Source organism: Heloderma suspectum, chromosome 7, assembly GCF_057233095.1.
Source record: "Heloderma suspectum isolate Gila_16-S chromosome 7, 16-S_ref, whole genome shotgun sequence".
Taxonomy (NCBI): Eukaryota; Metazoa; Chordata; class Lepidosauria; order Squamata; family Helodermatidae; genus Heloderma; species Heloderma suspectum.
The window spans coordinates 40,477,999-40,501,286 of NC_139464.1; the positions used below are offsets into that span (position 1 = coordinate 40,477,999).

A 23,288-nucleotide genomic window follows, 5' to 3' on the forward strand; every position below is an offset into this window, starting at 1 on the left:
CATAATCACTTTTTTCCTAACAACTTGATTCTAGATGAAGCAGCAAAAAAGAGTTATTTTAAGAAGGTATCTCCATTTGGCCAAAAATATTACAGAACCAGGTAGGAAGATCAATAGTTTCATACAAAGTGTGACATCTGTAGTGATCTCTGACAGGTGGCACCTACATGCCATTAGAAGGTCCAAAGGACGCCAGCAGTAGCAATAGTCCCTCCATTCACACTGGACATTGTGGTGGCTATGTTTCCTTCCTTCTGCTATCCCACCATGAAGGAGCTTCACTGCTGTCTTACCTTGGCCAGTTTGCAATTCTGATCTTCAAAAACTATCAGATCTTCCTCCAGTTTCTTTAGCTTTGCTTCAGTGGTCACTTTTTCCAGCTGTAGCTTTTGCCTGGCACTTTCCTCTTCTTCCAACTGCTCTTCAAGCTCCTGCACAACGAACAAGCAAAGGCATGGCACTTAGAAGCCAGGGCAGGCTTGGACTCTGACCAAGCTTTTACAAGCATCATGAGGCCATCTTTCAGTCTCAACCGCTAATAATATTAGAATGGGAACAGGAACCAAGTATGGGCCCAGGGTTTACCTGAGGCCACCTTCCTTCTTAAGTTGTAAGTTGCTACCTCTTCTACACTTCCTACTGACACCACCATGTACTCTGGGCTATATGAGCCACTAGGTATCACATTATGACACCACCCCCATCCCGCCTATTACCTGAATATTTTGCTGCATTTTCTTTTTCTCAGTTTGTAGATGCTGGCACCGTTCCTCCTCTTCCTCCACTCTGGCCTCCAGGTCATGGCATATATCCTCTAGCTCCTGTTTTTTTGCTGTCAGGCGGGCTCTGATCTCCTCAGCCTCAGCACAGAGTTCGATTTCTGCCTGTAACTGCTCTTGCAACTGCATCTTTTCTGTCACGAGCTGCACAAGACAAGCACATTTTAATTCGAAGGTTCATGATTTTGCTAAAGATCCAGCAGACATATAATGGTAGATTTTATTCAGACATTGGTTGCTTTTTTAAAAAGGCGGACAGACCATGTGCATGTGTGTACAGGCCATTATACAATGTCGCATTTTTAGTGAAAAGCACCCCGTGATCCCTTCTGTATTCGTTGTTACAAAGTTCAGATTCCAGCCCCAACCCCAAACTTATATCTTAAAACATTTAGTTGCCACCAAAGAAAACCCATTCCATAGCTACATGGCCTTATTAAACATTCAACTCAGAAAGTTGTGATGTGAAATGTGTGCTTCAAAGAGCCATTCCCTGCATCACTTAACTCTTGCAAAATACTACTCAAAGTCAGCTACAACTACAGGATTTTTCAAGTATGTACAAGGAGCTGATCATCCAATTGTCTCAAGGACAGCCATCTATTCACCTGTGTCTGGAGAGTTTCCATTTCAGTCAGTCTGTTTTCTGCAGCCAACTGCTTTTCCTTCACCTTTACCAGTTCTTCTTCCTTGGCCAGCATCTCCTCCTCTTGCCTGCTCACTTGCAGCAAAGGCTTCACCTGTGGGAAGTCAATTTCAGCAGCAAATTATTTCAGACTTAATCTGTTGGTATACTAGAAGAACATCTGATTTGTTGTGCACAGAGCATCAGAATTGAAAGCTCTGGTATCCAAGGACTTGTTTCCATCCCAAGGGGCTAATGAGTGTCTTGGTTTTTTGAAGGACAAGTAACCTTCAGCACATAATACCATACATGGAACTGATGAATATATGCAGTGTCGTTTAGGGAGAGTTTTATAGACTCTTGTTTAGCACTGAAGCTCAACTTGCTATCACTGACTCCTTTCCCCAATCAGTACCTTTGTGAACAATCTCCACCACTGCCAGTTACGAAGCTTCAAGTAGGCAGCACAATTCCTCTGGAGCACCTTCATTGCCGTTAGCTGCTGCTGACGCTTGGCAAAAGCCCTGGGGTGGGAAAAGTCAAATAGGGAAAAGGGGAGAGAGTCAGAGAAAAACACACGAAAGGCCTTAAAAGCTGTGGAACTTGCTAACCATAAGCTTTAAAGCTTTTCCTTTCCCCCCATTATATTATTCCTTTCCCACCAAAAAGTTCCATTCAGTTTCTTCCTTTTGTCCCTTACCACTACTTGGTAACAACCTCTCCACCAGCTGATTTGGAAGACCTCGTCACCATTGGCTCCATACTCATCTCAACCTGGTTCTTTCCTACTGAGTTCATGCCTCCCACAGGGAACAAGCGCTGCCTGCATTTTTGCATAATACCACCATGATGCTTTATCCTTGCACCTGTACTAACTGTGGCAAGAGATCCAGAGTCTATAAAGTGTTGAGTGAGTGACAGCATTTTACTATGATTTAAAGAAGCAGCCTTGCAAAGCAACAATGGGATTTCAGGAAACTCAGCATCCTGGGGTACAGATGTACTCTGTATTTCACCTCTCAAACTTTCTTGAAATGTAAGAAAATCCTAAGCCAGAGTAAGAGCCAACCGAAGTTTTCAAAGTTATCTAAAATTCGGAATGCCAATAATTTCTTGCCAGTTGGCTGAATATGTTAGTTAACGATCAAGGATTACACACTTCTTTGTACATACTTTCTAGCCAAGTAGCCTCTACAGCATGCTTGGAACCCAATAATGACATCTGTGATTTTCAAGTCTCTTTCTTCTTCAAGGTGGGCAAGGACACCTGCTCGGAAAAACACTTTGCTCTGTCCAATTCGGTAAAGGTTTGGGTCCAGCTCTAAGGCTTTGATCTAAAATAGCAAAGAGAAGAATATATTCCTTTAAGTAGTTCACTTAAAGCCACTGTAGAAAAGCAGGGGGGGAGGAGCACCAAGGACTTCACACAGGCTTTCCAGGATACAAGCAGACATTCAGAAGCTCTCAATTAACTGCTACACAGCTTTCCTACTGAGACAAACTTCTACAGAGAGTACTCGAAGGTCGCCTTTAAAGTGTGTGTGGGTTCTGGGAGCTTCTGTTACTAGAGATCATTAGAAGAATACTCCTTGAAACATACTCCCTTTTCATGAAGAAAAACCAGTAGGTGCCAATGGGGAATTCAGATGCGTGCCAGTTCTGTCTTGAAACTACAGCATGCTTAGAACACGGTTTCACAGTCATGGTAATGATCATCATTGATAAGCCAAAGCCCAGCAGCTGCCATCATCAACAGAGGCTGACTTTCCATGAAGCTACACTTGAAGCTTAGCGTGTTCTACCTCATCAAGGGCTGGATGTAGCCTCTCCTGTACACTTCTTGTGATCTCAGCAGCTGGACTTACCATCAACACACAGGCTTGTTTTCCATCCATGAACCCTTTGGGAATGGCATTTGGAGTCAGGATCTCGTACCTAGAAAGATGTTTTATCACTAAGTCATATCATATGTACAAGACATGGATTATAGGAGTAGATAATCCTGCAGAAAGGGTTAGTTACTATAGAGTTGTATTGCAGTCTTTCATTGCAAACAAGTGGTAGCACCTTGTCCTGAAGCAAGTATTTGGCTCAAAACAACAACAACCCCCAAACAAGCACGTGTCATTACTACTATTGTCAAGAAGAATATCCAGCCCAATAATGCCACATTAGGGGAGGAGGGCAACTGGAGGCCTCTGGGGTGTGACTTCCTAATGCAGACAAAGGGGTGTGTAGACGGGATTTTCCAGGAGGCTGCTCTGAAGGTGCAACCCCCTACTTACTACCCAAGTCTGGCACAACTAGATGCTGACCAGGAGGTTTAAGCCACCTGTTAATTAAGAATGGACTGCTGACTGGCAAAACATTATTCCTTTTACAAACTGCATGCAGAGATCTGATCATCTAAGACCATTTCAGTTACGCATTCAGCACACAGACCAAAACTATGACTCAGTTTTACCTTTGTCTGAACTCCTGGAAGACAACTCTGTTGGGAAAGCCTTGCCGGCAGATACGGATTCCCTCCAGCACTCCATTGCAACGAAGCTGATCCAAAACTAGGTGTGGGTCTAGTTTCCCAGCCTGCGGAAGAAAGACAGGTTATTACAGGAAATCTGTGTAGATGGTCCAGGCCCCAGGTGGTTGCAGTTAGGAGCACATTCTGCCAGCTCTGACTGGTATCCCCACTGCACCCTTTGCTAGAGAAGACAGCTGTGGCTACAAGCATTCATATTTAAATACCCAGATTGGATTGCTGTAGTGTGTGCTACATGGGGCTGCCTTTGCAGAAGAGCATTCAGAAATGTCAACTGGTTCAAAACATAGCTGCCAGAATCTTGATGAGGGCTAGCAGGTTGGAGTATATAACTAATAGTGTTTCATTTACCCTGGCTATCAATTCATTTACAGGCCCAATCCAACTTCCTTCTTACTTTTCAAACACTAAATGCTCCAAACTCAGAATATATAACAGTGCACCTCCTTCTGTTATTTGCTTACTTATACACTCAGATCAAAACCTGAACCCACCCGCATCTGAGGTTCGGCAGGCAGGCAGGCAGGCAGGCACACACACGTATGTGACAGGGCCTTTTCAGCTGTGTCCAATTGTGGAGTGCCCTTACCAGAGAGGCCCACCTGGATCCATCACTATTTGCCTTCTGCTGAAAATATGGGCCTTCTGGAAGACTTCTGAGAGCAAATGCATACCAATATCTGGATGGTTAGGATATTGGTCTTCTGCTAAGGGGTTGTGGGGGTTTTGGTGCTGCTTTTTTTAAATTCTGTTCCTATGTTTTTGATGCATCTCTGGGAGTGGGGGGTGTTATTTTTGCTAACTGCTAGCCGCTGTGGATATCCTTTTTCCTATTAGAAATCTTCTTTGCAAGTCTATCTCCAATTAAAGAGGAGATCTCGCCCTAAGTGTCCCAAACAAAAAGTGCTTTTAGAACAGTACAAATATAATGAGAAACCCCAGCAACTCTCCAGGAGATTTCAGGAAACAGAGATAATTCCAAAGCCAAACCAGATTCAGGGCAACCATGTACAAAAGCAAGCACGCTGTTTGTAAAGAGTGTTTCCTCACCAACCACCTATCAATAACACAGCCAAATGTGGCAATCTTTATATTCATCTGTAAGTCACTTCCCAGATCTGGATATAGTGCTATTCTTTATATGTAGAAGTTTTATTAACTTTACCTTCTTCTCATGGTTGGGGATGATGCAACGGACAAAGTTGGGGTTGGTGTTCCTCAGGGTAGCCATAAGCTTGGCTAGTTGCTCCTTGTACAGCTGACCTACAGTCCGGAACATGCCCTTCCTGGTCTTAAAGGCCCCAGGCAATGCTGAATCTGACATGCCAGCAACCTGATCCAGACCAACTATGCGATCAACTAGAGGAAATATACAAGACGATTAGATTGGCCTCCACAGCTTTGGTGATAAAATGCATCAAACTTATCTGGATAGAGCAAGGATAGAAAAGGAGTTTGCAGGATCCATTTGCTTCGTCTCTCTACAGGTGCAGAAGTCCTGTTCATCAATTGTATTGGGGCACCAACAAGAAAGGAAGAGAGCAGCCATGGACTACTACAGCTAGGATCCATCTCATGCCTGACAGATCCAGCTGGCAGTTTAAACAGCAGTTTTCTGCTAAAGAGTAAAGTAGAACTGGCAATATAGGGCTGATTTAGCCAAGATATCCTCTCTCATGATTGCTTTAATGACAATGATGCCTTATCACAAAGCTAGTCCCTGTAGATTCAACCCAAGATTTTTCCTTGCATGCAGCTGGTTGAACTAATGGTATTGTGTACGTTATGGTATTGTGTATGTTATGGTTTTGGTAGGCAACAGTCACGCTGAGGCCACAGCACTGGGAGATTTTTCATTCTGAAAAGGCCATCTTTTAAAAATCTGCATGCTCAAGCACAGTGGAGAGTAAGAGAACAGTAGTACAATCACTGTCAACATCCCTAGACTAAGCTTATTAGTGAGATTCCGATTCTTCCCCCACTGTAACAGCATCTCAGTTTTATATCCGGGTCATACTATAAAGAATTTATGGACCCATGGCCAAATGCACCAGGTTGTAGTCCGTGCTCACATTTTAGCTGATAAAGCCTGTCTAGTTGGACACATAGGGAGAAGGGAGTTCAGTATTATTTCCTACTGTGATTTCCTACTGCTAAAGGCAACTGAGCCCTTCCCCCTTCCCCCACTTGCTGGCCATACACCAGAATACAATTGGTAAGATGATTAACAGAACCCATCTCTTACAGACAACCACAATGGGCAAAAGGTAGCTCAAACAAAATTAGCCATCACAGTAGCAGACTGAAATTTTTGGCTAAAAAAAAGGTGATCAACCAAGCCACTGACATTTACCTGGTGTCAGACACACAAACCATTGTCCATGTGTCAAAGCTTTTTAGAGTCAGAAATGATTCTCAAAGGAAGCCCAAAGCAGGACTGTGTTAGGGGGATGAAAGACAAGATGCATGGCTGGGGTAGAATTGTGCACTTGTGCTACATAGCTAAGAATTAGGATGCTTCTTGTCCCTCAAAAGTAGCTGTTCAATGGAATCAAGACTGATTTAGAGACAAAAGTTATGTTACTGAAGGAGGTTATAAGAAGAGGCATTCATAAAGTTCCTTGGGTGTTGGCTGGCAAATCCTGTTTAAAAGGGTTGATAACTAAAACCTGCAATCTGCACAGAGGTGGCAAATATGTGATTTCTCAAAACAGAAACATCACCAAGGACCACCAGCCATATCCTTTTGACCAATGAGAGTAATAGCTCTAGCCACTAGAGAGCTTTTAAACGCTGTTCCTTATGCACAAAATGTTCAAACTAGAGCCACATATGATCATCGCTTCATATGGCACCATTAGCTGTAGATGGTAACTTAATTTTTATTTCATTTCAGAAGCCACTTCCATTTGGTTTTGTGTAAAAGATTTAAGACAGCTATTCCTACAAACTCTTAAGCCAGTACCACTCGTTTGTGTCCTGATGCTGTGCCTGTGTGATCACACCTTGTTTAAAAGATTTGTATTTTCCAAGTCCAAGAGGGTCTACTAGCAAAAAGCAGAGGGACTGGATGAGAGACATACAAGCAGGAACAGTAAAAGGGGAATATAAGAATTAATGGAAGCATTTCTTGCATGGCTCTAGAAGGAATCACACATGACACAACACCCGGGTTTCTCAGTCACCTGGTTCTAGATGAAGAATAGGAAAGTGTTGATAGAAATAGGCTCTCTGAACGTTCTGCATCTCTGCAACAGAGACGTCAAAGAAAAGCCAAGAAAAGAGATAGTAACAGTAAGACTCAAAGCAACAAATAATCTAGAGTGCAAGACACCTAAATGGCACTGGAACAAGCAAAAAAGTCCTTTAAATACAAGGTTTCGCTTCACTTTATTAAATCCCACATTTGGACATGTGGGAAACTATACGGAACACCTGTTTGGATGTTATTCTGGGATACTGCTCTGAAAGTCTGACTCTTTTCAATCCTCCTCACTTCAGCAACAGGAGAGCACAGTATTCAGAAGAAACGTTAAACATACACAAGTTCTGGATCATGCCGATCACTGTCATTTTAAGGGAAACAAAACCACTGTGAATCAGGTGCTTGTAGATAATAGATAAGCACACTTAAATGTTAAAAAAGGTTTAAAAAAATCTAGTTCCATACCATCTTTCCACAGTTCAGACACAAATTTATCAGAGGACTGGTGTAGCAGGGTAGCAATATTATCATTGAGAGGGTCCATGTTCTTCATCAACCACTCATCAGCTTTGTAGTCAACCTAGAGAAGGAATTTGTCACCAATATTAGCTATAGAAGATTTACCTTGCCTCAGTATTGAAGAAAGAGGGGAGCCTATGATTGTTCCTCTCTTCAAATGGAAGACTAATCTAGAGATACACTATGCAAAGTGCCAACACTTGCGTGAATTACCCAGAGTCCCTCAAAAGTGCTAGTCAACAAATGCCAGAAATATGTGCTCTTATCTTCTTGTGTGGGTAAGATAAGGATGGAGAGTCTGCAGCTTGTGCTGTGACAAGGCTCCACATCAAAGCCTATAGCCCTAGATCTGTATGGGAGCAAAGTGCCTCCTATTCTGCTATGGGACAGATGACAGTGCAACCTGTTCCACTAGCCTGAAAGAAATCCCCAAATCAGTAGATGTGAACTGAGTAGCATCAGTTGATTTCTCTTTATGCTACCGCTCCTGAGAGCTTACCCTGCCAGCATAGTGTATAATACTGAAGTCAGCTTTGTCTTTCAGCTGCTTTGGCTTCTGGAATTTAGGGTGTGTGCCTTGCTCCTGCACCACCTTTTCCACAAAGCTTTTATCAGTAGCCTTCGGGAACCAGCACTCTTCATCCAGCAGAGCCAGGATGCCTGGAGGGCCAGCCTGTGCAAAAAGAAAAAGAAAAAACAATGAAAATCAGCATTGCTGCCAAGAGTTAAGGCTTTGTGGGGAAACCACAGACAACTTATACCAATTATTCCTACAATGTCAGGCACACTCAGAGCAGCTTTCTGGACAGGCCAGAGGCAGTCTTTTAGTACCCCCATTTCTTGCTCCTTATATTTTACATACTTTATACTGAAAGTATTTTACAACTAAGATTATTGAGCTTATAGCCACTACATTTGTATCCCACCCTTCTTACAAGATGATCATAGGTACTTAATGTATAGTTATGAGGAGTGTGCATGACTGGCGTAGCTCAGCGCTGTAGCTATTCTCTGCTACTCAGAACAGAATACATCACCACTCACTGGTTTTTCTATCAGATCAATGCAGGGCTGCAGATCCAGGCCAAAGTCAATGAAGTTCCATTCTATGCCCTCACGCTGGTATTCTTCTTGCTCCAAGATGAACATGGTGTGATTGAAGAGCTGTTGCAGCTTCTCATTTGTGTAGTTAATGCACAGCTGTTCAAATGAGTTCAGCTATTTTAGGGAGAAAAAAGAACATAGGTCTTGACAACTGCTGCCCCAAAAGTATTACCTACTAGTATGCCCAGTAAACATTTGTTAACCTGCATTCTGATGCAGGCTGTCTGTTGCCGTCTCCATCTTATGAAAGAAAGTATAATCTTAGGACACAATCCTATGCATGCTTCTGTCTAAACATGCATAGGACTGTGCCCTTAGATACTCCAAGCTCTTGGAACAGCATACCACAATAACTAAAGGGAGTCTGCTAAGAGGCAATTTTAACAAACATTGATGCATCTTTAATCTCCACTTTCCAGGAATCAAGCCTGCCAACTCTTTCTTTACTGGCAGTAAGAAAATTTAACAAATATTGTATTAAAGTTTAACATTTTTGTTCCAAAATTAAAGTTGCTTTTCAAACATTTTGGATTTTTCAGGTCTTATTAGTGTAACCAAGACTGGGATATTAAGTCTAACATTGCAAATGCAGTCTTTCAGAAAAGTGACGTGCATTGTGTACTTTCAGTTTTAATTCAGAATTTATCTAGTTTCTCTTCAAAAAAATGCCGTCCTTCCAACACGCAGTCTAGGATCAAGGAATTTCTGTGACAGGTATGTAGCATGGTCCTCAAAAGGCATCAAAGCTGGGCTTCTTTGCAAGGAGGATTCTTATCTGAAAGGAGCAAAGTCTAGGCCTTACTGGGACCTCCTCCCCCTGGGATGAGACTGAAAGGACTGTAATTCAAGTAGAGCTCCTTGGTTAGTATTCCTTGAGTTATGGTTCCTACAGTTTCATCCCAGGGTTTCCAGTCCAATCGCAAGACTCTTGGTCTTGGAGGCTCACTCCCCGCTTAGTTTGAGGATAACACACCCATTCTGTCAAGTTAACCCCAGAATTGCAATACTACTAGCAGCTTCTTCCCTTTCCCTGGGCACCAACTGGTTCTAAAAAGAGGACACATGCTCCTAACTCCAGCTGTCAATTTCTTACCACATCCACTTCAAATTTGAATCATTATATTCATAGCTACACAAAAATAATTATTTACTACTTTTTAAAATCCTATGCTCCCTCCATAGAGCTTCCAAGGTTATTGCAGCTGAGCAATTATGAAATTTAAATTGATCAGCAAGGTTTCCTTGATGCTCCAGACACAGTATGTTGGAATTAAAGAGGTGCTCAGTATGTTGGAATTGAAGAGGTGCTCCCCTTTACTTACTTCGAAGATCTCAAAGCCAGCTATGTCAAGGATTCCTATGAAAGATGCTCCTTGTCTCTTTGTTTTATCCAGTGCCTTGTTGATGCGCATCACCAGCCAACGGAACATGCGTTCATAAGTGGCTTTTGCCAGAGCCTCAATGGCAAAGTCAGCCTGAAAAAGGGTAAAGATCACATGCACGATCAAAACCAAATAGCACAGAACACACCTTCACAATTCTTAGATTTCAAGTCTGGGTCATTTTCTGTCTCTCCAATCCCCTAAAAGTTATGCGTCAATTCAAATACTTTTATCTACAAAGTAACATGGAGTGATCATCCAATATAATTTAACTGGCTCTACCACATCCAATCTGAAAGAGGAAGAGAAGCGAGCCACCGTGGAGGGAAATTCCCTCTGGGCTGATGGACAGCAACAATGGGATTCTGGAGGTATCTTTTAGAGCATCACGTGCAGAAATCAACTAGTTTATGAAAGCACAAATATGCAGGTATGCTCCGCTTATTTTTTCCATTCCATCTCAAGAATGTTCAATGGGAAGACAGTAAGGAAGTCCTCTAGAACTTGCTTAATATTCTAAATTTTCATCTTCAGAAGTTAATATGATACATATTGGCCACAGTATGAATACAGAATGATACATGAATACCACAGCTTGTAACTTTTTGGCAGGTAGAGACCACTCCTAACTGCTACTCTCTACATTATGCCAAAATGGAAATTCACAAGGTTAAGCTAGTTAAGACCAGTTGGCAATTCAGCCTTTAAAGACGTAAAATGCAATCCTATGCAAATTTACTTGAAACTAAGCCCCATTGTGCTCAATAGGTCGTACTCTCCAGTGATTGGAACTGCAGCCTTAGTCTGCATTCAAGCAGAAAGCACATGCTCATTTCTTCAGAAACATTATTAGAGAGAGATGCCCCACTGTTTAGCTTCTAAAGCTTTACAAGTCTACAGGGCTTATTTCTCCAAGATAGAGCTTATTTTTTATTATGCTTAACTTTTGTTTGTTGCATCCTGTACAATACATACTTGCTCTTTAGTCTGAGCCTTTTGGACATAGTCTCGGCCCACTTTGATGCGAGGGGTGAGAATTCCTCTAGTGAAGTCTGTCACATTGATACCCAGAAGGTGAGAAACCTTCTGAGCAGCTATCAGAGAGAAAGAGCAAAAGGAGACATTTAGTACTTTTATTTCTTCCATTTTACCGTGAAAAGGGAATCTCTTTTTAGCAAGCCATTCCTCAGAGAGTCATGTAATGGAACCTAATAGCTTTTCAAGAAAGAACATGCCCAAAGTACAGGAAGAGTGCGAAATGTTTATGTTTGCTTTACAGTTTCAGGTTCCAGAAGTAAACATGGATGATAGTAGCTTCATCTATGCCACTCAGCCGTAACAGACTCTAGGCCTCAGTGCATGGACTAAAGGCACAGGATGCAGCAACCTTGTAGAAGCCAACTATGTTCAGGTCTGGTCTGTACCTTCATGGGAGACTGCCCCTCTACCAACCCTATACCTGCCACGTGGAGTTCTATCATAAAAGAAATGTGGGTCATACATGTACTAGATAAAAATAATTGTAAGGGTCTCTGGGAAAGGAGGACTGCAATCCCTGCCTGTTTTTGACTGCCAGACAACCTGGGTGAGTGAAGAGATCTCTTGGTTACAAGGCTGACTGGGGAGACATGAGAGAGCTTTAAGCCCCAGATTCTCAGTCACTTTAACCAAGGCCTCCTAATTTCTAAAGGACTTCCAACATCTTAGAGTTAGCTTCTCACAATGTCACACACATGAGTGGCGCTACCAATTTCCTAAGTATTTATGCCCGGAAGGCAATTAATTCGGCTGTAAAAGGGCACGATTGCGCCTCATGCATCCTCCTTTCATATCTGTTCTGTGCACCAGAGCATTAGATGCTATAAAGTAGCAAGACCTGTTTTAAATCCAACCAACTCTGAATCAAAAGTGATTCTTGATTATCATTTATCATTTCATACTCAAATGCCAGAAACCAGGGTCTCTCTGACTCCAGTACACACAAGCATCTCTCCAAGTACAAATCCCCAAAGTCAGGAGTTCCACATTTGACATTAGGGTCCAAGCATGACATTTAAACTAATGCCATTTAAATTTGTTTAATCCCTAAATTGGAAGCAAGGCCAAGTTCTACATCAACAGCCCTCAGGTTCCAAACACACCCCAACTCCCACTTAATTATGTCAACTCTGTTTCCAGTTGTTCCTTTGTTCACCTTCAGCTGGCACAATAAGTGCATAATGCATACCGTTCTAAACTATGAATGAGAATATAGAGTAACAGCAGCCAACCAGTTACTTATAACAAATGAACATCACCCATCCCAATTACCCAGTCCCAAACTACTACTGGTTACATGGCAATGGTGTCAAGTGTGCGTCATTGCTTGAACAGGCATCCCCATCATAAAGAATTTATTTTAGCCTTAGTTCCGTTGTTCATGTTCAGCCTTCCTCTACTTTTTAATGCCTTGTCTATTTGCTTCCTTATCTCCTCCCTCGTCTCTTCAGCATCTTTTCTTCTGTCATCAATTAACTTCCCCCCTCACACTTTACCAACACGTACATCCCTCCCTTCACTTGCTCTGCATTCTATAATGTCACAGCAATAGGCATTACATGTGCCTATTCACAGGCGGTCACAATTAGACAGTGGACGAGCCAATATTTACATAGAGCTAATGTGTCTGCCACCAGGAGGCAACACCACTGACTGCTCATAACACCTACAGCTAGACATGTTGCTAGCATCCAATTTACAAAGAACTGCCATCAAGTGTATAGCTTTGCTGCACAGACTCTACTTGAGTCCTTCAGAGGGTGTATTTCCACTCAGGTCTGTCAATATGTGCACACAACATTAAGACATGAGCTATTCTGGGAAGAAGAAGCATTGCTTTCCAGCCCAAACCCAGGGGAACTTCTTTACCTGTATTGTCTGGCATGGAAGCCTGGTCTGTGTTGCGTTCCTTTTTGAAGACAATATTGCCAAGCTGAAGAACACCAGAAATGACCCTGAGCAGGCCTAAAGAAAAGAAAAAAAACACAACTCACCACATATCACTCAGCCAGCAGTCACAGATTAATAATCTGCACAGATGTTTCAGCGCCTTTAGCTTTTTGGTATAAACTGTACAAGTGGGACCTACAACTAAATGTTGTAGTGTGGTGTGCTCACATTTACTGTTCCTATCAGCCAGGCCCTCATCCACAATACTCCATTCCATTCCCCCTACCACCTGGTTTTCTGTGGTCCCGCTCCCAGTAAGCCAGCAAGCATCATGTGGCCAATGAGGACTGAACTCAGTCCTCACTGGCTTGTTTTGGGGGTACCCCCCTCACTTAAGGTTTTTTCCCCTAACATTTTGTACCTCTGTAAACCTTGGGGTTTCCCTAAGGTCGCTGACATCTCGCCTGCCTGTGTGAGTAGAGTGCAGTTTTGGCTATGTAAGGAAGGGCACCCACCTCTGAACATTAGAAATAGATGGACTGATAATAGTTATTAATGGGCAAAGAAAGAATAGGGCTCAGCAAAGGGTGAATTTGAATTATCACCTAAAGTAGGGACCTATTTATTCTCATCTAGGTCATTCTCCTCCTAGGCAAGGAAAGTGGCTCCAGGATATTTCAGAAGTAACTTTGACAGAGAAGCATCTACATTCAGTAGCAGAGTACATAATTCAGAAACTTTGCTATATCTTGCCCTATTACCCTAGAGCTGGTGTGTGTGTGTGTGTGTGTGTGTGTATATGTGTATGTGTGTATACACACATAACCTTAAAGAGTTGTTTAATTACCCCATTCAGCTCCATGCTGCCTGTCATGAGAGATAACTGTCCAATATATTTACTAGCAGGAGCACTAATGTTGTATAGGCTTGATGCCCTATCCTTCTAATATAAAGAACAGAATGGTGCTGCTACTGCTAAAGCAGGCAGATCCTGGAGATGCCGACAGGTTATTCCAACAGCAAGAGTTTACATGTTGCCCATCTCAATGGAAACAGTGGAAGATGTAGGCAGCTGCCTGTCCTTGTCTCCCCTAACATCCAATCTACAGTATGGCCTGCAGGCAGGGACCTTGGCTCACCAAAAAAAACCCTACCACAGCCGAGATATGCTACAAAACCTGCAAGTTCACTGTGAATTGTGCTGCTGTCTCCGGTCAATGAGGGCTACCTGCTCACTTTATCTCAATGAGTCTAGGTTCTACACCAGGGTCGTAGATTCAGCAGAGACGACACTGGAAGCCAAGCTACAAGATTAGCAATGCTACTGTTGGTTATGTGGTGAACTGCCTTGGCCTGCAGATACTCTAGTCCTCCAAAGTTAGATAATCCCATGTGAAGTGTCAGTGCCCCTGCATGACTGACTACTTCTGGCTCAGCATCTCAAAATCCAATTTCCATGCTAAGACTAACAGAGGGGCTCACCAGGAGGCTGCAGCTACACACTCACTGCATGGGGCAGTGGTTAGCAGTTCCCAACAGTCTGCAACTTCCCGGCCAAAGGTTACTTTTACTATTTCATGTAAACAAACATAGTTGAGGATATTAAGATCCTTCAGCCCCATTCAGACTTGCAGACCAGCTAGCATGCAGATGTTTATGTTCATATGTTTAATTAATGGAGTTCTTGATGCATTCAGCAGCTGAAACAGGGCAGACATAGGGGCATTCTCATGCTCCTCCCCCATTACTCAGTTGAGCACTTCAAAACCTTTGCTTGGATGTTCAGCCACAGCACAAGTAGTGACAGCAGGAGCAGCTTGGAAACAAGTGCAAGAGAAGGCTTGCCACTAATAAGTTGTACCAGCCAGCCATATATAATCTGCCACGTGACACAGAAAAACTTGGAGTATGAGCTGCAAGCTATTTGCCCATCAGCCTCTCACCTAGTGAGTATAATAACCACAAAACTGTCTTAGATATAGATCTGAGCAACTTCTCCATGACATTTCACAGGCTGGTTCTGCCCAAAGATCACTGACAGAGGTAAAAAGAAAACAAGGTATCTTAGACTAGATGACTGTGACTTTTTGACCTATTAATCATACTTGAACAGAAACCCAGAAATCCTAACAGCAATACAAGTGCCATGTAACAATTTATACACATACATGGCATGGGGAGGAGGTACAAAACATGGGCCTTTTCCCTGCATCATAAAAAGGATGGTGATCAACTGCAACAGATTAGATTTGTTTAATCCTACCTGAACTAGGATTTAATCAGAACTGAGAGTATAGAAGAGGCATATAGTGCTTTATGGTACACACAACAATGAACAGGAATGTAGTTTTGAAAGAAATGAAACTGAGTTCAGGGATAGGCCACCAAATAACCCACATCATAGCTTGATGCTCCCTGACAGGCGTATGCTGCTGATCACTAACTTACAAGTTAAATTGCCAAGTTGTTGGGGATTTCACCCTGGAGCCTGGTAAAGCTTGGTGTCTCCAGGATAGTGCTAGAAGGGGTGCTTGGTGGAGAGAGATTATGTACTATCAGAATTGAGTATGAAAAACTTGAAGGAGAACTAGGAATTTTTACTTCTCCAGGTGAGAGCTGGGGAAGGGACTGAGAGAAGAGATCCAGATGACTGCTGGTAGGAAGGCTGCCATGAGTGAGATGTGTGCCTGTAGGTTAATTGTGAATGAACATTCAAACGTTGCCTTGCCTTTGTGGAATGGACATCCATTTGGCCTTGTATATAGTGCATTTTTATTTCTGCATTAGGCATTATTCTCTCTCCTGTTTAGTTCCAAGCTATTGGATTAGGTTAGTTTATTTGTATGGTTTTATACAAAGTCGTATGGATCAATATTTTTTACCATAGTTATGGATAATATGGTTATTTGTAATAGTTCCTATTATGTTCTTTGAATTTAGAGAGACAGCACCGTTCTCTTTGTATGTTGGGAGCTGCTTTGGGCACAATGTTTTGGGAAAGCGACATACAAACAAATGGTTGCTGATGTTCCTTGGCAATCTTTGCCACAACCCTCTTGCATGTCTTGATCCCTTTTAGTAGTTCCATACCCATCTGTTCATCATCTGGAATGCCCATGATCCTCATTGCCTCCATAGTCTCCTGAAACATGTCCTTGTCCTGCTGGCCTGGGATTGTAACGTGTCCATTGGAGAGGAAGCGGTACTTATTGTAGGGTTCCAATAGCAAGTCATCTAAAAAGGTGAGAGAGTTTAAGTATACCACCGTTATAGCAGATCTTGTTTGGAGTAAACATTCAAGGCAAGCCAGAAGGTTAAAATTTACATCCTCTAGGAAAAGTTTGACAGCTCAGATGTAGTACTACTAACCATTAAGAAGGCCTGTATTATGCTTCCTATATCAAAGCCCAGAGCAGGGATGGGCAACTTGTGGCCCTCCAGATGTTTTGGCATACAGCTCCCATCAGGCCTAGTTAGCATAATCAGTGGTGAGGGATCATGGGAGCTGTATGCCAAAATACCTGGAGGGCCACAAGTTGCCCACCCCTACCCCAGGCCAAGTATTCCTGCTTTCTGGCAAAAGTGCATCTCCAGTGTTAACCTACATTTTCTACAGGAAACTAGTTCCCACCTGAACTAGGTTTGAATCCATTTTGCTTTCATTCCTTATGTTGAGATCTGAACAGTGCTCTACCAAAAGTCAGGCAACAATAGCATATGGGTAACAGGAACTATGCCTCTTCCATGTAAGCGTCAGCTGGGTTAACTCTTCAATTAACTGGTATCTAGCTTCAATATCCCATTTGGTCTAACAGTTATAGAAAGCATCAGAAGAACTGTAGAGGTTGCCTGGTTACTTCTGCAGAGCTAAGTTACATACAAAACAGTCACCCTTTATTGCTTAGTCTCCTCTCTGAATCATAAGTGGAGGGCAATTACTTGATTACTTGCTAGTTCCGATTTTGAAGGTGTTGCCCTAGCAATTAATTCATCTGCAGTATTCCAAGAGTGCTGTAACTTTCCTGACCTGATGTCTCTTATATCCTAACTCAGCCTTCCACAACCTGGTGCTCTCCAGATGTGTTGGACTACAACTCCCATAACCCCTGAGTCAGCAAAGCAGGCTGTGGATTATGGGAGCTGTCATCCAACACATCTGGAGGACACCAGGTTGGAGAAGGTTGCCCTATCTGAACACAGAACAGCCATTCATACAGTGAAATGGAGACATTGGGCCTGTTCACATGACATGACAGCTCATCGTGGGCTAATTTACCCACAAGGAACTGCGCTGTGTGCTAGCTGTCACTATGAATACAAAAGGTCTGGTTGGGGATTCCTGTAGCTTGTTGTGGGGGGTGGGGATTATTTGATGGTTAAACAACCCTTGCATAACCCTAAAACAGACTATGGGCTATGCGAGGGTTGTTTAACCCTCAAATAACCTCCTCCACCTAGGTTTGGATGACATGACAAGCCCTGGCAAGCCTCAGCCGGGGCTTGCATATTCATAATGGTGGACCGCACTTGCCATGGCATCCCAAGGGTTAATTAATCCATAGTGAGCTGTCATGTCATCCGAATCAGGTCAGCAAGATCAAGAAAGCTAGACTTGCCAGGACAAGTTTTAGGGAAAACAGAATTTGCAAGAGGTGTGCAATGGTTGCTAAACCCATGCCAAGCATTTGTAAAGGGGCAATGCATGCACTGGTAAGCGGGAGTGTGCCTATAATTTCAGCACCAAGTACTCACTTTTCAAGTGCTCCCCTGCCCCTGTTAGCAAGTAGTAGAAGATGTGGAATGTTCGCTCTTCTTTGGCCTGACGTATCGCTCGGGATTTCTCCAACAGATCTTTGCGTAAGTTAAGCGAGAAAAAACCAGGACTGCCCATCTCTAAACTATATCTCAACTGTATATGGAGATATAGGATCTCAAGAAACTGGACAGCTTGTTCAAACGTGAAGTGAAATACTAGGGAGTAGATTTTTGCCAAAAAATCTCCAGTGTTCAGGAACCCAAAAATCTTTTTCAGTATCTTTAATGAATAATAGTATTGTGGCAGGAGTCAATACAGTGATCCTGAGCAGGAGCCAAGCATGCAAGCCTCTATACCATGCATCCTTGGCTCTTGTTCATATTAACCTCACCTGTCACTAGAGTACCATCAATGAAAGATACTCAAAAAGGTTTTTCTAAATAAGCAAAGTGACTCTGTTTAAGTATGCATCATTTTGGCAATACGGAATAGACTCTGTTTGGGCTACAAAAAGCTTTGTATTTCAGGCTCAAGGCAGCCAGTTTTAAGAGGAAGGTCAGATATCACTCTGCCATATTTTGGCATTCTGCCATAGCATGGCTCTCAGGAATCCCACTCACAGTGTTCTTGGGTTAAATATAATTCACAGAGGGGCAATAATGCTCAACTGGATCAAAAGTATTTCAGAGTTCAGGCTACAAAGAGAAAAAGCTTTCATTTATATGTAGGTGCAAGTCTAAAGTTAAAGTCTTGCAAGCGCTTAAATCTAAGGTTGCCAAGCTCTTTCACAAAACAGATAGTCACTTCTGTTGCTTCTTCAAAGTAGAACCTCAAGATACTATCCACCCACACCTTCTCTAAGCCAATGATTGTGTGCCTTCCTTTTATTTCCTGCAGGAGTTGTTTGGATTGCCCTGGTCAATGGAAAGGATACAGGTCTCAATATTGGCTCCAACAATGTAGCCATTTACGTCGAAGTTGATCCTAATGAATTTTCCCTGAAAAAACAAAGTACCCAGAAGTGTTAGCCAACTGCCCACATTAATAATGCAAAATACTATCTTAATACAAATCTGTTCTTCTAATTCCTACAAAACCCAAGCTCATTCTACAGAATCGCTTCTATAGATCAAAGGATAGTTTTTATCAGCAATAAGTAACTCTTATATTAAACAGTGTTCAGAATAGTAGAGAACAAGGACCTGGTGTGTTTTATACCATTTTGATTAGATTGCATCAGCTGCCTTAGTTGTCACTTGTGATAGAAACAGAAACATATATCACTTTATGTAGATCACTGTTTTCTGCTCCTAATTTCTAGGTGCTCTGTGGCACAGAACACATCAGTGGCCAATATCACCCCATTAAACACATTTATACCTCCACTACTGAAAAATTTCTTCCTTTAAATAAAGTTGAATCTTTAAATCATTCTAGAAGATGCATCTGTCACAGTAAATAGCGTAGTATATTGGTACTATACCAGAAGCAATCAAGGCTTACATTGGCCCATGTGGATGATCTACTTATAACAAGGTGACACTATTTGCATTGAGAACTACATCCCAAACCCCATTTAACTACATCTTCCTTTCTTAAAAGGGAAGGCATCATTCAATACAAGGTGACAGATACTCACAAATCGTGAAGAGTTGTCATTTTTAACAGTTTTGGCATTTCCAAAGGCCTCCAGGATAGGGTTGGCCTGAAGCAGCTGCCTCTCAAGCTCCCCCTAGAGTAAGGACAGCAAATATCAACTACTTACAGCCTATTAGGCTAGAAACTCCCCTTCATGGATCACTGCCTTGTTGTGGTGAAGGGGCTTGCGTAACTCAGTGAAGCCATAAGCTATGCCGTGCAGGGCCACCCAAGACGGACAGGTCATGGCAGAGAGTTCTGACAAAATGTGGTCCACTGGAGAAGGAAATGGCAACCCACTCCAGTATTCTTGCCAAGAAAACCCCATGGAACGTATCACAAGGCTAAAAGATATGACGCCGGAAGATGAGCCCCTCAGGTCGGAAAGTGTCCAATATGCTACTGGGGAAGAGCAGAGGGTATGAACTTGAGCACGCTCCGTGAGAGAGCGCAGGACAGGAAGGCCTGGCGTGCTATGGTCCATGGGGTCATGAAGAGTCGGACACGACTGAACGACTGAACAACAACAACAAGGCTAGAAACTATTAGTCAGATATTTTCCTAATGCCCAGCTTCTAATACTCATTGTGTAGATCACCTGAAGGATATACTCTTTCAAGGACTGTAAGTCTTCCCCTATTAAATAACATCAACAGGGTAAATAACATCAAGAAACACTTCTTCCATCCAATAGCCTCAGGGTAGAAAAAATGTACTTGCTGCACAACTGCTGCCTTCAGTGTATATATGAATGCGTTTTGGTTAGAGCAGTAGTTCACTGTTTTTGCTGGGCTAAAATGATACCTTATGTTCCTGTTCCAGCAGCTTCTTGCTTTCCATGCTTTAAACTTGCTTTCTGCTTTAGACATGAGCTCTGGAGAGAAACCAAGTCACTTCAGTTCCGTGGTTGGGTGCTAAAATAGACCTAGCGGAAACTTGACAGTTGCACTCACTAAACTGAATGCAGTGTGGAAGAAAGGGGCCTTTGCTCAACTACTGTCCTTACCAAGTTCTTCACATACATTATTTGTCATCTTTAGAACTGAGGTCAGCAACCCAGTGCTCATAGGTGACATGGCATCCCCAGGCACCTCCTTTGGCGCTTGCCCCTCCCTATTTTGATTTTAATTAAACTCTAGACAGCTAGAAAGCAGCAGAAGCTCCAGCTGCCCCACCCTCCTCTTTTTCTTTTCCCAGCATGCCTTTGGGCCCAACACAGACCTACAGCATTCCTCAGGAAGGAAAGGAAGAGGGTAGGGCAGCTGGAAGGCAGAACTCTGCTACTTTTCAGCCTCCAAAAAAACTTTTAAAAGAAAAAAAGGGAAAGAAAAATCTGCTGCCTGGGAAGCTGAGAGGAGATGGAGGGGCTGGGGAGGTCTGATGTGATCAGACAGGGCAGAAAGTGGAGAGGGCAAGTGTGTGTTTTGACTCAGAGTTGAGAGCATGATCCTGAAAGATAAATGACTGGTGCGTATGCACGTGTGTCTCACCCCACAAAAAAGGTAACTGAAATTAGGCATCTTTTTGTATAATGCAAGTTTCACAAGAACCTGCCCCCCCTCCCAGCTCTCATTTTGGGTCAATCCTAACTCCAATTTATTCAAGAAGTACCTTAGGTGTTTAGAGCAGAGCTCGTTATGGGTCAGAATCTATATGTTCTCTCCTACCTACCTACCATCCCCAAAACACACACCTCTTCTCACGCGCACACGTGTATGTATATACATGTCCCTAAATGAGCAAATGCTACATCACCCATTTAACTTTCTACTTCTTCACACCCGCTCTCTCTTTTCAAACAGGAGAGGCAACTTATGCCATCAGCCAGATAATGCTACTGTGTTCCAAGTGCAACACAGGGAGTAGGATTAAAATGGCTCCTCCCAAAGTCTTCAGGTTATACTTTTAAGTCTGAAACACAGCACTCAGCTCTACTGGTGCCAAGCAGTACAAAGCACAACAGCCGCAATAACGTTTATTCAAGTTGTCAGAGAGGACTGTTGAGCCATGGGAACGGATACAGGCTGGGACAGCTGGTATCCATCAAAGACCACCCCATCAGCTGTGCCGAAGGCAGGGAAGTCTCAGATGTACTCTAAGAAGTTTATTTTGTCAGCAATGTAGAATTTCCTCTGTTGTCACACATGTATGTGTGTTCGAAACGCCTTGGTTCCCCTCCCCCCCCAGCTCCCCTCCCCCCATTTCTCCTGTTTGATCCTGCAGTGGAGTCCTAATCCTTTGTTTGTGGCTGCAATCGGTTGCTATGGAAATGAGTGATGTCACAAACTAAAGCATTACAACTTCAATGCAGGGTCAAGATCTGAAAAAAAAAAAAGCTATATTTAGGAGAAACAGCAGCAGCTTAAATATTTCAGAGTCAGAGTCCCACATCTGGCTAAAAAATGCAGCCATAAAGGACGCTGGTTGCCTCGAGTATCTTGGATAGTCAACATTAATTCATTGTACCTTTCCCACTTTAAGGACAACAGAATTGGCAAGAGAGATGAATTGGTTGGGGCCAAGCCACAGTATGTGCATGTAGAAGAAAACACGGAGAGGAGTGTGCTTTTGAGACCCGAAGTAGCACAAGCGTGAGGAAACCAGCCAATGAGGAATCTGAAGAATTGGCTGCCTCCTTGTCAATAGCCAGACTGGGAGAGCTTGGAATTTCTAAATTGTTGTTTAGAAAAAGCAGGCTCTGCAACAAAATGTTGCAGTGCATTGCATCTCCTGTTAATAAGGAGTGCTTTACTTCCGGACAGACAGGCATGCCCTCCCCCAGTAAGCCACTCTCCCCAGTTTTCTGTTTCTCCTTTCAACTGATACACTTTCATTCTGTGGTTATTGCGCATGCTCAGTCCTCTTTGGACTGGGTTTCTTTTTTTGGCAGAGATGCCTCCTAAGGTTTTGGGGAGTTTTACTTGTATTTCTGCAAACCAAAGCATGCCAATACCTTCATCTTGTTTCTCACCAGGCCAGTTTTGGCTCCATCTCTGTCAGTACTATTAGAGGGAGTGATCACATATTGCAATCCAGCAGCTTCCCCGAACCTGGTGTCCTCCAGATGTTTTGGACTACAAATCCTATCATCCCCAGCCAGCATCAGCAATGGGCAGTGATGATGGAAAATGTACTTCAAATATCTGTAGAGCCATTGCATTCAGGAAGGCTGAAATACAGTAACATTATGCCGAGTACTATTATATCCTCTTTTTGAACTCACTCAAGGAAGAGATTGGGACTGGACTGTAAGAGTTCTTTCAGGACAGCTTAGTATCACAGGGTCAAGGGTATCTCATATTGAAAGCACCATGTGATCTCTTACGCAGTCATTTCTTTCTCCCCATAGTGAGGGAAGCATGAGCCCAAGGCTCCTGCTTTCTCCACAGGGACAATTCCAGGGTGATATAAAGTCCAAAGATGCCCTTGGTGTGGGTTATGAAAGCTTATCCTCCCTCAGTTGCAACGTGAACACTGCAATAAACCTTGTTTTGCATTGGAATATATTGCCTTAATGTCAATGCTTAGGTAGCCAATCTAATCTCATGTAGGTAGATACAGCCACAGCTTCTATTCCACTGGGACACACTGTGGGGATGTGCAGGCCTCTTGGCCTTACATGGTTTCAGAAGATCTGACATAAATACATGTCTTCATAATTTTCCCACACAGCAGCTCCAAATACTTCCTCCAGGAAGAAATCCAGGAACAGTATCACTCTTGGGAGCCTTCAGATATTTGACATCTGGCCTGGAAAAGGCTTTAAAATCTCCCTCTGCCCCACCCCTATTTGCGATTCAAGCCAGCTGAAGG

The 23,288-nt window shown here is 42.9% G+C and overlaps 1 protein-coding gene across 4 annotated transcripts in view; it reads right to left on the reverse strand.

Moving 5' to 3' along the window:
- The window catches only part of MYH9 (myosin heavy chain 9), an 88,258-nt gene that overhangs the window by 17,931 nt on the left and 47,039 nt on the right, over window positions 1–23,288 (reverse strand). For all 4 annotated transcript variants that reach the window (XM_084809721.1, XM_084809722.1, XM_084809723.1 and 1 more), the window contains 18 exons: window positions 19,477–19,569; window positions 18,772–18,835; window positions 17,834–17,932; window positions 16,172–16,315; window positions 13,061–13,156; window positions 11,129–11,247; window positions 10,094–10,246; window positions 8,712–8,885; window positions 8,167–8,340; window positions 7,614–7,728; window positions 5,109–5,302; window positions 3,869–3,990; window positions 3,270–3,339; window positions 2,578–2,738; window positions 1,820–1,928; window positions 1,388–1,519; window positions 717–923; window positions 294–431 (listed from right to left, as the gene is read on the reverse strand). In XM_084809721.1, coding sequence (XP_084665847.1) covers window positions 294–431; window positions 717–923; window positions 1,388–1,519; window positions 1,820–1,928; window positions 2,578–2,738; window positions 3,270–3,339; window positions 3,869–3,990; window positions 5,109–5,302; window positions 7,614–7,728; window positions 8,167–8,340; window positions 8,712–8,885; window positions 10,094–10,246; window positions 11,129–11,247; window positions 13,061–13,156; window positions 16,172–16,315; window positions 17,834–17,932; window positions 18,772–18,835; window positions 19,477–19,569 — 2,364 coding nt within the window. The remainder of the gene's footprint in view (window positions 1–293; window positions 432–716; window positions 924–1,387; window positions 1,520–1,819; window positions 1,929–2,577; window positions 2,739–3,269; window positions 3,340–3,868; window positions 3,991–5,108; window positions 5,303–7,613; window positions 7,729–8,166; window positions 8,341–8,711; window positions 8,886–10,093; window positions 10,247–11,128; window positions 11,248–13,060; window positions 13,157–16,171; window positions 16,316–17,833; window positions 17,933–18,771; window positions 18,836–19,476; window positions 19,570–23,288) is intronic.